Source organism: Diabrotica virgifera, chromosome 2 (assembly GCF_917563875.1).
Source record: "Diabrotica virgifera virgifera chromosome 2, PGI_DIABVI_V3a".
Lineage (NCBI taxonomy): Eukaryota > Metazoa > Arthropoda > Insecta > Coleoptera > Chrysomelidae > Diabrotica > Diabrotica virgifera.
The window spans coordinates 257,762,923-257,777,903 of record NC_065444.1 but is presented as its reverse complement, the minus strand read 5'-3'; the positions used below and the strand labels follow the sequence as shown (position 1 = coordinate 257,777,903).

General features: G+C 33.3%; 1 protein-coding gene and 1 long non-coding RNA gene across 2 annotated transcripts; both read left to right on the top strand.

Annotated features, from left to right (window-relative positions):
• Positions 1 to 332: 332 nt before the first annotated feature.
• On the top strand, positions 333 to 2,183 carry LOC126879858 (uncharacterized). Its single transcript, XR_007696318.1, has 2 exons — positions 333 to 705; positions 1,220 to 2,183. It is a non-coding gene; the product is annotated as an uncharacterized LOC126879858 (long non-coding RNA).
• A 7,307-nt stretch (positions 2,184 to 9,490) lies between these two features.
• LOC126880699 (zinc finger CCCH domain-containing protein 13-like) lies at positions 9,491 to 10,296 on the top strand. The gene is made up of 2 exons (XM_050644738.1): positions 9,491 to 9,607; positions 10,004 to 10,296. The coding sequence occupies exon 2, from the start codon at positions 10,004 to 10,006 to the stop codon at positions 10,265 to 10,267; it is 264 nt and encodes an 87-aa protein (XP_050500695.1). The 5' UTR covers positions 9,491 to 9,607; the 3' UTR covers positions 10,268 to 10,296.
• The last annotated feature ends 4,685 nt before the right edge of the window (positions 10,297 to 14,981 follow it).

Genomic DNA, 14,981 nt, shown 5'->3' with positions numbered 1-14,981 from the left:
CTAAACAATATATGCGTCGACCAGACTGGTCAAATTCTAGATTTGTACTACAAATACGCGAGAGTTTTTCTTGAAAAACTCTAAACTAAAGCGGTGTCCAGCTACTCTGGATTACTAATTAATACGAACTGCGTGATTGCTTAAAATTATAATTGCAATTCCTAGCCAATGCCAGGGGGTAGGCGGGGGATAACTTCGAAATTTCTATTAGGTAGGTAAAGCCTTTTAAAACTTTTTAAATGTTTTCTACCCGGAATGTGCCGTGTACAAGTTTTCGGTGAGTAAAAACATATTTTGAATGCATTATACACGGGATTTCTTGGGCAGTAGCAGTTACGCTATTAACTAAATAAATCCCAATAAAATTTCATCAAATACCCCTAAATAAATTCCGTGTGCGACGCCGTCGATCGACTTAAGAACGATATCTCTCTGCTCACGCGCGAAAACCTGGGCGGTCGATTTTGTCGATCCGGCCATCGGGACTTCAGTTTTGGTCAAGACTCAGGGCGAACACGCTGTGTTTTTTTTCTTAAGTGGCGGATTTGGACGAGATTTGGAATAAAAATGGAGCAGATATATCACTAAAATCAAGGAACATTAAGACCATTTTTTTTTTGGAATAGCGATAATATCAAAACTCAATTTATCTTTGGTTTTTTTTACATAAAAAAAGTTTAAGGCCAGCGTGTTTCGTCTGTCCAAGTAAGTAAACTGTTGATATATTTCTCATTATTTTTCGTGGTAATGCATCATTGTAGTTAAGTTCATATATAATCCATATTATAATAATGATATTCATTTCCATTTACAAAGGAACAATCAATCAAGGCCACAGGGTTTTAGTGTTAAATTTAAATTCCAAATTGTAGATCATATTATCCTTTAAATATTTGAAAAGAACATTAAAGGTCAAGTTTTTCTAGTGTCCAAACCTAAATTCTAATATCTTTTATACCTTATCGTGACGTTTTTACTTAAGTTTTTTATCTGTGATTTATAAAAAGTTTTAACGAGTATCTATACAGTCTATCTGTCACGCCCATCTAATGCGCACGTCCCTGTCATGTCTGAATTGAAGTAAACTTCAGAAATTTTGACATGACATATGGATACCTAACCTACCTAATATTTGATGTTTTTGTTTGGGCCTGTTCAATATGTACTGCTACTGTTATTGAAATACATAAATAACTAAATTTAATAAACTTTACTGTAGATTCCGCCACTTAGACACTTAGTGACTTAGTCACTTAGTTACGTCGTAACTTAGTCACTTTGCATTCCTTTGCATAATTTATGTCACTTGAAGTATGTACCAGTAACTGTTAGCAACTTTGCCATGGTTTACCCATAGAGCTCGCTGTTTCGTTGGAGAAAACCAGTACCTGACTTCACAACATTTAGGATTTTTCAGTAGGACTTGCCCACCACAGCATCCAACCAGTTTATCGTGCCAAAAGGACTCTCCTATGGACTTCATCTTGAATTCTTAAATAGGAACTGTGGTGAAAGATAAGTTTGTTTACTTTTATTATTTATATATTTTGGGTACTCTATAGTTGCTTGCACTGTAAACTGTTTGTATGCATACAATCGAGTGGAACTAGGTACATATTTTCGTGACAGATAGGGTTTTCAGGTCTTTGTTTTGTTCCATATTATAAATAGTAGTTTTTTCTAATTAAGTAAGTCTTGTTTAATAATAATCATAAATAATTGTAGCTTAAAATTTGATAGGGAATCGGGGGTAAAATTTTGTCGAGCTTTTAAAATAGGGAATATGTCTAGTGGGTTTTTACATTGTATATTAAGAGTCTGACCAGCTCATTTATATAAGTCAATTGTATAATAATTAGTATTTTTGCTAGATGAGATACTTAATTTTTGGTAACCGTAGCGTTCTTGTCGTGTACGTATCTCATTAGACGAGTTCAATTTAGGAAATATTACTAACTTTTAGTTGTAAGAACTTTGTGCTATTCACACGGACTTTTGCTTTTGGATTTTCTACTAATACATTTACTTAGCGCAGTGTGTAGTGGTTAATTGTAAGTTAGTGGCTGTTTGGTCCTGTTTGACCGTTTCACCACCCACTACCACTGTTATTGTGTTTTGATTTATATATTACATTGTCAATATATGTATAATAGAGTTATTGTTAATATATTTGTTATTAGAAAGGTTGATGTTTTATTTCAGTCTGTATTACCAGTATATAATATAGCAAGACACGGTTAGTATTTAGTATTTTGTATTTCAGGTGGTTGTAACCAGTGTCATAGAGTTCCTGTTGTTAGTTACTTCAAAAATCTCGAACCTGTCCAACTTCTTGGTTCTGAGAGCTGAGTTGTTCGTTCGAGTTGGCGCCCTTTGTTCTTCTTCTTTCTTTGTTGTATCTCGATATTATTTTATCTCTAGCATTCTGATCTATTTTTCTTCCATTTTTGTGTTTGCAGGTCTCATTTTCTTTCTAGTTACTATCATTTCATTATCAATTTTTTTTTCTCATATCTCCAAAGCCAATATTCGGTGTATAGAAGCTAGCCCAAATACCCACTTGAGATTTAGTGTCTCTCTGCCCATTTAATTTGTCCTTCTGAGCTAAGCCCCTCTTCTTGTCGTCTTAAATCTCTTATCATTTTCTTTTACCCATCTTTATTCAGTTCTTCTTCTCTTCAAAAATCTCTATACCCAGAGTAAAGAGGTTTCAAATTTGCTCGGGAACCAGTGGCGTAGCGTAGTGGGGGCGGCACTTTTTATGGGGCGGTAAAATTTAACAATAAATAATAAAAATATTTTGTAAATATTTGAACCACTTTATATTTTTATCACAACTACAAATTCGGACCGATTGAAAGGAGCACGGAATTTTTCATTAGGTAGGACGAATTATTTTGTGAAGAATTCGGGAAATTCCTTTTCTTTGAATGATATTTTGTAGCGACTGGCAACAACGTCTATATTTGTGGGAATTCCCCGTTTATGACTAACAATCAGCGACAATGACTTCTATTACATACATCGGCAATTATTTTACTACCCTATAGGTTATTCAGTGTGTGGAACAAAGAAAACACTTAATTGTTTGAGTACGAATTGCAAGAAAAAATTATTCAACTCTGCAGTCAGGTACAGCCAGATCAGCTGAATGGAGTGAGACTTGCATTGTATGATCGACTAGGTTTTTGTTCACTGCAAGAGGGTGGTTTGTTCGAACATTTAATTGGTCTTTACTAGATTCGATGCAGTCATTTTCCTTTTCTTATCTTTTGGGCATGGGGCAACCGGTGCTACATGAAGTGAATGATGCATAAAAATAGTTACAAATAAGGGGACTTGACATAAGATTGTGCGCTTAGAAAGTAAATGCTTTGCAGATGATATTGACAGAGAAAAGAGAGGAATGGGCAAATGGCGCTGTAGGTTATGCAAAAAATATGTGTGAAGAACTTGGAATTTCCATAAAACCTCGGAAGCGCATAACAGAAAAGCATATTTTTGATGACGGAACCAGAGATGCTAACTTGTCATGTGAAAATGAGTTGAGACGTAAGCTGCTTTCTTTAGATAGAGATATTGTAGATTCGTGACCGTTTTCAACAGGTGCAGAATTTAACGGATAAGATTGCTTATCTAACGCCGGCTATATTATTAGAGCTGACGAAATTGACGAGCAGGATTTCAAGCTGGAAAGACTTCGACTGCGGACTTTCGTTACTGCTACAGGCAACAAAAATAAATTGATTAATGCAGACTCAGTTGAATTATTTAAATTTATTGTTAAATCCAAGCTGGAAGATACTCTGTTTTCGCAGTTGCTATAAGCAATGCCAGCTGTGAGAGAAGTGTTTCAAAATTGAAATTGATTAAAATTTATTTAAGATCGACAATGAGTAGGTACTCTAAGACTAATATAACTAATTGGTTATTTTGTCTATTGAGAAAGAGGTGTGTGATGCGATAGACATTGACAGTGTAATAAAAGACTTTGCTCTTAAAAAAGTAGGTAAACGTAGGTATACATTTTTAATTGAAGACGGAAATTTTGTTTTTAATTCTAACAAATACTCATATTCAGTGGCGGCCCGTGAGGTAGTGCCATAGAGCCATGGCACTACCTTGCTAACTATCCATAAACATATTTTTTATCTTCAAAACTTTTTAATTCCTATTAATTTTTTGTGTGTATTTCTTTTGATCTTCATAAATTATATAAAATATGGCAACTATGGGCGCAATACAATCCCTGCCGACAGCGGAGAGTATTCGACAGGAGAATCTCCTTCGCGCCGAAGTCAGTACTGGCACGAGTAAAGAGAGAAAGATTTTACGAGCATTATATGTAAGTGACAGAGAAAGAGCTATATTGGACTATTAGTATACCTTAACATTAGAATCTCTGTGCCAGGCACGAGGGTATGAAGCCAGGTCTATTTATTTTGAGTTTCTTTACGTGCTGGTTTGTCACTTTTATTATGTATATTTTCTGTTAAAAAGTTTTTGTATTTATAATTAAACTTTTAGTGCATCATGATCGTGGGTATTTTGATAATATTTTAATTATTTCTTAAGTTTAATTTATTAATTGACAATAAAGATTAGTATTTAAAAAATTTTTTTGGTGGTTTTTCGCTAGAAAAAAAAACTGCAAATGTTATAAGGTGTTGTGGAGCTTTCGAGTTAGCTTTAAGAGGTCACGACGAAAAAGAAAATTCAGAAAATAGAGGCATATTTAAGGAGCTGGTCAATTTTAGCGCCGAATTAGACAACGACTTAAAGGTTCATATTATTCAAAGTACCAGATCTTTCAAAGGTCTACCTTCTCCGGACATTTAGTTGCTTCTAATTTATTTATGTCGGAGAATAGACCTGGATCCCGCGTAAGAAAAAAAAGTTGATTAATAGCAAGCTGAAAATTTGTTAATAGCTTAACGGTGTCTAGTCGGACAAACTTTGATGCACGGGAACACTGAAACAGGGGAAGTTTTAACGGTGGAGCATGATAAACGTGTCGTCCTGACAAGTTTATGATGGTGAAAAATAGCAAGTTGTTTTTAAGTTTATTCAATAGCCAACGGTATATAATATATGAAAAAATGTTTGTCCGACAAAAATGTTGGGCATTTTAACGAGTCCGACACGTAGAACATGTCACATCACAGGAACTATGTTGGTGATGAATAGCAGTCTGATTTTTGCATGAGAGTTTAATGAAAGGTTAAAAAAGCAATTGGAAGTTCTGTCGGACGAAATGAATGGGAAATTTTCCTAGTCGGACATTCTAAACATGTAAGATATAGACAAACATGTTGGTGATAAATAACAAGCTAATTTTGATTTGTTTATGTACAAATTATATTTTGTAACGCAAAAAGTTATATGTCGGACAAAAAGTTTGGGCAAATCGAAGGAAATAAATAAAAAACATTTCTTCAGAATGACTTAGTCACATATTGATAAAGCTATTTTAGTTGTATATTATTATTTATATTCACATATTTGCATGTGCATATATATACATGCACACTCCAAAAACAGTGAGGTAAGTATCAATGCATGTATATATTGCAAAACAATTATTTTTTTGGGTGGAGTTTGTTCTAGATATTCTCAAAACGACAATAAAAAATGTCAAAGAACATGTGAAAGAAATCTCTTAGGGTTTTCTAATTAGGTGCATCAGAAAGTACGGAAAATTTCCTATAAAAAACGTTGTATTCTTGTTCTCATGATCATTTTTCAGTGCGTCATTAATTATGACGTCATATACTGTATTCGGTGTGTCGAGACTTATTTCATGTAATTATTGACGAATCTGACAGATGCCACAATCGTACTTAGCCATAGGTGAAAAGCTTGTGGAATTAAACTAATTAGTAATTTAGTAGATTTGATTTTTACACAATATGTTAACATGTAGGTATTTCTTATAAAGGGCAATAAAATTAAAAAGTAAACAATATTGTTAATTAAATTTATAAATATGGAAACATTTAAAAATGACACAAAACTGTCCATAAACTGTGTTTTTATCTTCTTCTCTAGGTGCTGTCTCCGCTTCCAAAGTTAGCAATCATCAGAGAGATCTTTATTTCTGAAACAGCGGCTCTAAATAATTCATTGTTATTACATCCAAACCAGTTCCTAAGGTTCTTCAGCCATGAGTTACGTCTCCTTACTATGGATCTTTTTCTTGCATAATGACCTGGAGTATTAGATATTCATCTCTCATCACATGTCCCATATATCTCAGTTTTCTTCTTATTTGTTAGTTCTCGTTCCTTATGCGTGTCTCATTACCTCCACGTTGGCTATTCTATCTACTCATGAGATATTTAGCACTCTTCGGTACAAATCGAATGTCTCTAGTCTCCTCACGCCAATGACTAACTTTTAACGAACTAAATTCTAAACCAAAACACAAAATAATGCACAAAGACGTTGTGAAACACAAGGGAAGTCGAATTCGAAATTTCAAAATGACAGGTACACAAAATACTGACCTGAATAATAACCGTCACTTGACTCTTTGACACTTCTAAAAAATGGCCAAAATGGACAAAGTTTTTGTCAAATGTTCGTAATACGTGTATTTGATTGGCTAGAAAAAACGCGCATTCTAAATATCAACGAATCAAAGGTAGGTTAGGAATAGACATCTTATGTATATAACCATTGTAATGCTGCATTATTTTTGTGTTTAATCACGGAGCTACCGCTTTTTCCGTCTCATCTAACTTAATGCATTAGAGAGAAATCGAAAAACTGTGACGCACTAAAAAATGATCATGAGAACAAGAATATACATTTTTTTCCATACTTAAATCTTAACCCTGTAAACGACATTGAAGAGTCTAAATGTGAAGAGTCTAAAACTTCGGTGCTTATAAGAATATACGTAAATATGACACATTATGCTTAGAAGTATGTATTAGAAGGCTGCATTTGTCAGTGTGACACTTTGTGCTATACAAAGTACTATTTGAAAGTACATGGTCTCTGAGTTTCTGTTTGCCACGTGTGTTGGAAATTAAAATTTATATTAACTATGGAGTGTTTTTGTGTCTATTTTTGAGTGTCAACAGTTTAAATTTTAAGTCGCCAAATCAAAAGTGAAACCATTCAACGGAACATTTTTGAGTAATTTTCGAACATTTTACAAAGTTAGTAAAATACTTGGTCATCAATTAAATGAGGTTCAGTTGCCAGATAATTATTGTGAAAGTTCTATTGAATATCATTCTTCGTGCTATAATGCTTTGCTTGATTGAAAAAGGGTACCTAAATAAATTATTACTAAAATTGTATAACGTATTTTTTCTCAACTTTCTACAAATGAAATAATGTAATTAATATGTCACAGGGCAAGAAATAATTTGCTGCCAAAATAAATCGATTAGTTTAAATTTGAAGTTACGATTGCAATTTATTATGAATTATTGTCAAAAGTGACAGTTTTTCTTAAATGGAAATGTATTCATAGACATAAGGGTAGACAGGGAATACAGTGCAAAAAGTCGATAGGTGGTCTATCTATCTCTTTTAACCAAGCGATCCCGCGCATGTGGCAGACAAAGATAGCTAGACCACCCAATCCATAATATAATTTGCCTGATCTACTATAAATGTATTACAGTGAGGTATCTAAATGATGTTGAGATAAATCGAAAGATATCGATTGTAATTGATTGCAGGTGCTTTTGACATAGAGTAATCACCCCTTATTAAAATTTCAAAAATTATTTTTTTAAATTGTCCGACTACAAAATCTACCCCTTATTTTTTTCCGACAACAGTCATTCTTGCTAAGGAATAATTTACTTTATTAAATTTCGTCTTTGTCGGAAAGCTATTTATCACCAGCATTTTGTCTATATCTTACCTGTTTAGAATGTCCGACTATGAAAACTTCCCATTAATTTTGTCGGACAGAACTTCCAATTGCTTTTTTAACCTTTCATTAAACTCTCATGCAAAAATCAGACTGCTATTCATCACCAACATAATTCCTGTGATGTGACATGTTCTACGTGTCGGACTCGTTAAAATGCCCAACATTTTTGTCGGACAAACATTTTCTCATATATTACATAACGTTGGCTATCGAATAAACTTAAAAACAACTTGCTATTTTTCACCATCATAAACTTGTCAGGACGACACGTTTATCATGCTCCACAATTAAAACTTCCCCTTTTCCAGTGTTCCCGTGCATCAAAGTTTGTCCGACTAGACACCGTTAAGCTATTAACAAATTTTCAGCTTGCTATTAATCAACTTTTCTTTCTTACGCGGGATCCAGGTCTAGAAGTTTTCTGCTTATAAGCATCAGTTCTCCGAATCATTTCTTAATGAACCATGGAGACAATTTTAATTTTTAAGCAAAACTCGGTTTAAAACTGAATTAGAAGTAGGTACTCTATTAGCGAGACGAATTAAGTACTACCTCTGGGGCTGTTTCGCTATCGGTTTTATTGTAGAGGGAAGGTTTAAAAAACACATTTGAAGAAACTATTAAACTTTTAAGTATTTTAGTTACCATTCCTATATCAACATCTGAAGCAGAACGCTGTTTTTCGATGTTTACATCGAAACCTAGTGCTTTAGGTATGCTATCTGCAGAAAAGCATTTTGTAAATTGTATTGATAATTTTAATTATAAAGTCATTGAAAACTTTGCAACCAAAAAATAGAAGAATGAACTTCATATATCGTAAACTTTAAAAGTGACATTACAAAAATGTGTGCATATGTGTGAATAATGAAATAGTATTATTTTTATAAATTGGTAAATAGAGACTAAATCGTAATAACAATTTTCAAGCACTATCAGCAGTAAATGCTGGTGGTAGCTTAAGAGGTTTTTATTATTAATTAATTTACGGAACTGTTTTGATCAATGTTGGACAATTGCTTGGCACCTCAGATCAATAAACTTAAGATATGTACATGGGTCAATTTCAAAAAAAGATGAAAACCTACAATTTTATGCCTGTAATTAGTTTTTTTTAATGTTTATGCTTATATTTATTTTTAAACTATGTATTTATCATTAATCTAAATGTACAAACTACAATTTGCAAAATAAATATTATCATAAAATTTTAAGAAGAAATAAAGAGAAAAAAAACATTACCATGTCCCGGTCGTGTGATAGATTTGTAGTAAACAGCTGATACAGCATGATTAAAAGTTTTATTTTAATAAACAATTAGTATAGCTCAATGCTTTTATACATAGAACAACCTTTTTTGATATTTAACATCATTCAAACTCTTGGTCTTCTCATTTTATATTTAGTTTTATATTGTAACCAAAATATATGCTCATTACCGTGTCACCAACATTTTATTATGATCTGGCAATATCTAAAAGTATTTGGTTAACCTTCACCGGGTGGAACTATTCCCCCACCAACACTTATGAACCCAGAAAAGGAAATTCTCCAGGCAGTTGCTAATTAGATGCGAAATAGGTGAGTCGTTCGACTATTTGATTGAGTGTAACCGGTTTGACGACATTACCGTGACCTTCAGATATTTTTGTGCTGTTGCAAACTAAGTTTTGTAAATACCTTGATTATTTGGAGCTATTTTACTGCAAGGTAGGATTAATTTGACTTTTGTATTATTGTACAATACTTAAACAATATTTGATATTTTGCTCATTACCATGTCAGAAATGCTTGACATTACCATGCCTTTTAAATGACATGGTAATGTTGTTATGACACGGTAATGTTTAAGGTAGTCATTATAACGACTAAATCATCGTCGTGGATGGGAAGAGAGCTAACCCACATTTGCATAAAGATGAACTAACTGCAGTATCGCAATCAAAAAGAAAGATTTCATATTGCAGTGAAGATATCTAAGTGAATATGTAAGTTACTCACTTAGATTTCTTTACTACAATATGAAATATTTCTTTCTGATTGCGATACTGTAATTAGCTCATCTTTATTATGCAACTGTGGGTATAGACATTTTATTTATTTCAGATGGCCAAGCAAACCGCCGAACAATCTAGGAAAGATATGTTGAGTAAGAAAAAAGAAAGAGAACGTGCAAGAAGACAGAAAATTAAGAACAATCCGGAAGAATATGAAAAGCAAAGACAGAAAGAAAAGGAGCGTTACCAGAAAAGGAAAAGCGAAGGCAAAATTAAACTTATTGGCGATTTAAGTGACAGAGATAAAAGAAAAAAACGAAAAACATGGATACATAATAATAGAACATACAGGGAAAAAAATAAAGTTAACTGATATTGAGAACGAAGCTCTTTGTAATACTCCTACACCATCAGTGGTTGACATAAATGAAGACCAAATTGTAGAGAATGCTTTGCCACAAACTGAAATTAATTTGAGAAGGAAAATATCCCGTCTAAAGATGAGGACACCGGGAAAAAATTCGACAAAAGCAAGAAATAGAAAGGCTTAAAAATGAGAATAGGAAGCTAAGATCCAGGGCATTGAAAGAAAAAATTGCAGCACAATATAGAAGTCCCAATGACAAAACGAATACGGAAGAATGTCCTTTGCCAGATTTGACTCCCAATACAAAAATCAAAGTTACTCTTGAAAAGGCTGGAGTTGTAGTTCCCAACAGTATCAAAAAGGAGTTAGTTTTTGGAGAGTGTCTAAAGCAGCAGTTAAATGCAAATTTCAAGAGTATTAAAGTTCATCGTTCAAAACAAGTATTTGCTGAAGTAGTGGGAGGAGGCATTCTTAAAAAATATGGAGTAACATGTAAGCTTAATATGTCGCAATATCTAAGCACGTCATTTCCAAGCCGCAAAAAAAGAGAGCTGATGTAAAGATAAATTCTGTGAAAAGAGATGTTATACAATTTTTCGAAAATGATGATAACAGTCGTCTGTGTGCGGGAAAGAAAGAGTGTATTACATACAAAAAAGTTAAAAAGCAAAAACGCTATATGAATTACTCACTTAAGTCTTTGCATCAGAAATATTTAAAAGAAAAAGGATGTAAAATATCATACACTACATTTTGCCGTCTTAGACCCTTTTGGGTAGTGGTACCAAGACTTGGCTCCCGGGACACTTGCTTATGCATAACGCATGAAAATTTTCGTTTGATCGTTTCCAGATTACACTTTGAAAAAATTATAAATCTGAAAACTCCCGAGGAAGTTATAAGTGCTGCTACGTGTACTCCCCATAATGAAGAATGTTTAAGTCGACAATGTAAAACTTGCAAGGAAATTCAAGTTCCAGTAAATGAATTTAATGCCAACAGCCAATGTCAATATCAGAAGTGGTGTACTAAAAAAGAATCCCGAGTTAGTAGTAAGACTGGTAAGACGATTATTGTGCAGATAACTTTGAAAGAAGATATTACAATATCTCACTACAATCTTGTCCAGGAGGTGTTCTTGCTTCTTCCAAAATACATGCTACACGTCAGAAATATCTACCATCAGCACAGAACATTATCAACAATCAAAAAGTCACTTAATGAGTCCGAATTGCTTCTTCATATTGACTATTCGGAAAACTATTCATGCAAATATTCCTCCGAAGCACAGTCGGTTCATTTTGGCGCATCAAGGCAGCAAATTACATTGCATACTGGTGTTGCTTACAGCAAGGATCGGGTAAGCTCATTTTGCACTATATCTCCGAGTCTTAGGCATGATGCCAAAGCAATTGCTGCTCACTTGATTCCGATTTTAGAACGTTTTTCTACGCCTTTGATAAATACCATATATTTTCTTTCGGATAGCCCTAGTACACAATACCGCAACAGGACGATGTTTAATATCATTGGGTATTATTTGCCAACCAAATTTAGAAATATAAACAAGATTTCTTGGTCCTACAGTGAGGCTGGGCATGGGAAAGGTGCCCCGGACGGAATTGGGGCAACTTTAAAACGTACAGCGGACCGATTGGTAGCGGAAAATACAGACATACCCTGTTACGAAAAATTTGTGAACGTAGTTAAGAAAAATGTATCTAACATACATATTAATACAGTGAGCGATTTGGATATACAAACCGTAGATAACGAAATGACCGAAAGTTTTGGCACGTTTAAAGGTACAATGCTAGTGCATAATGTAACATGGTGCAGATTAAAGGAAGAACTACACTTTAACACATTGACTTGTTTATCTTGCGATATTGGCAAATCTTGCACCCATTACGACCTTGGACATATAAAATTACACATTGATCCATTGGAGCATCAAGATATTGAAGAAATTAATGAAGCAACCAATACTGAAATTACCGAGAGTCCCATACCAGACGATAAATTTGTAAGCGTCACTTATAAACCTGATCCTGATATTCCTGAAGAGGACAAAGATAATCAATCACACATTAAACCTAACGAATGGGTGGCTGTTCTGTTTAATGATTTCTGGTATCCGGGAGTAGTTTTATCTCTGAAGCGTAAGTGTTTGGAAATTCGATTTACGGACAGAAAAAATGGGGATTTTTTTTTGGCCAAAAAAGCGTGACATCCAATTTATTCCATGTACTGAAATTTTGTGTAAACTGTCCAAGCCACCTGTGCAACGCTCTGCCCGACTCTTTGTTGTTCCGGAGTCTAAAATTATAGACGAATTGGTTTAATTTTATTCTACATATTTAGTGTGTTTTATGTGCTTTTTATAATTCATTTAATTTTCGTTATTCGTTAATTTATAGTGCGTTTTATAATTTTTATTTTTAAGTATTTGATTGAATTATGACTTTTAGTTTTTTTGTATAAATAAACAACACACTTGTTTTGATATGTTTGTAGTTTTTGTGAATTAGTGAAAAAAATACTGCTAATAATATTGAAAAACAAAAACCAGTCCTTAAAGGGCAAAGAATCGCACATTTCCAAATTTTATTATCTTTGGACATTACCATGACACCAATTTAACATTACCATGTCATCTGTATATTACCGTGTTTGACAAATCTCATTACCGTGTCATTTTTTATTTTTTTTTTTTGAAAAATATGAGGGGTACATAATTTTTTTAAATAATTTTAATATAATTTGTATATTTGCACCAAAATAAATTATAAAAGTAATTTATTTGTAAACTTTCCAATGTAATACTCAGTTTTCGTTATTTTTTGAGAATGACCCACATAAGATAAAACTATCCGCGCATATTTTTTTTAGTTTTTGTTGTCATTACACCTTTTTTTGACAATATCGTGAATCCGTCACTAACAATTTTGGCGGCTGCCCGAGTTGTGGCACTACCTTCTTAAAGTGGTACGAGCCGCCACTGCTCATATTACATTTCAATAAAAATAAAAATAAAAATATAACATTATTTTTTAATTAAAATTGATTTTATTGAATCTTGTCGATCGTCAAGGGTCAAGGTGTACATAATCCCAAGTGATAGGTACCTAAGTTATATCAATGAATCAATGTATCTAGTAGGTTAAAGTAAAAGAATTTTTGTATTAATAAACGTGATTGTAAAACTTAGATAAATAGGTCTGGCTCCCGCGTATGAAAAAAAAGTTGATTAATAGCAAGCTGAAAATTTGTTAATAGCTTAAGGGTGTCTAGTCGGAGAAACTTTGATATATGGGAACACTGGAACAAGGGCAGTTTTAATTGTGGAACAGGTTAAAAATTTGGAACGGTCACACCACGAAAACGGCACATTTATTTTGTCCGACAGAACAGACTTAAACTCTCCGAACAGAGATTAAACTCTCATGCAAAAATCAGACTACTATTTTTCACCTGTCATAATTACTGTCATTTGACATATTCTACATGTTCCACTCATTAAAACGCCCATTTGGTGATAAATAGCAGTCTGATTTTTGCATGAGAGTTTAATCTCTGTTCGAAGAGTTTAAGTCTGTTCTGTCGGACGAAATACATGTGCCGCTTTCGTGGTCTGACCGTTCCAAATTTTTAACCTGTTCCACAATTAAAACTTCCCCTGTTCCAGTGTTCCCATATGTCAAAGTTTGTCCGACTAGACACCCTTAAGCTATTAACAAATTTTCAGCTTGCTATTAATCAACTTTTTTTTCATACGCGGGATCCAGACCTAAAACTTTTTTATTTAAAATCTAACCTGTATAATGCAAAATAATGATGACTGTTCTCGGCGAAAAGTTCTCTATTTAATGTATGTATTGTTATGATCTGCTTCTTATTAATTTTATATTAATTATTATTTATTTGATTAATTATTTAATTGTCGCAAATCATACATAAAAAATGAATAAAAAATCTCAGGGTGCCTTTTTATAATATTAAAAAAATGTCTAAATTATCTTACGTTATACTTATCTTCTCTCGTGGTTTCAGTATCTCTTAGTTGATCCTAATCGGGATAAAATAGGAAAAAGAAATAAAGTAAAATATAAAATAAACATACAGAATTGTCTTTTATTTATCAAAATCAATACTCTAAAATTCTATCAAATCTAAAACCTGTGGACACAGATGTCCGAATGAAATTTTTACCACCTAAAATTATTCTAGTTAAAAAAAACAATTTATCGGTTTGTTCCCGATGACTTTGGTAAAACAAACTATACAAAACAAATTTATGTATTCGCAAGATTAGCTATACTTCCTATTTACTTTTTGAAATATTGGAATTTTAATTCATATGCTTTTTACTCAAAATTTTAGTTTCCGAACATAAAAATATCTTTCACATAAGTTGACTGACCTTTTGCTTCACTCACTCTGATGTCTTCTCGTGACCCAAAACAGCTCTCCCTCGTTGACTATGTTAAAGGCTACTCATAAAAGCCCTCTCCGTTCTCCAGCTTCAAAACTATCAGCATACCAGCACCAATTCTCCAACGAGCCAAAGCCTCTTTTGACCAGTACTCGATTCACACAAACTCCAAAAATTCTCTGCTCTCCTTCTCACAATAATACAGAACCAAAGAGGTTCTCTCGTTCCACTTTTCAGCACTATTCTCCACTATCAACAACCACTGGTACTTGCTAACTACTTATC

Coding starts and splice junctions, on each gene's coding strand:
- LOC126880699 (XM_050644738.1), top strand. CDS start 10,004: ATGGCCAAGCAAACCGCCGAACAATCTAGGAAAGATATGTTGAGTAAG.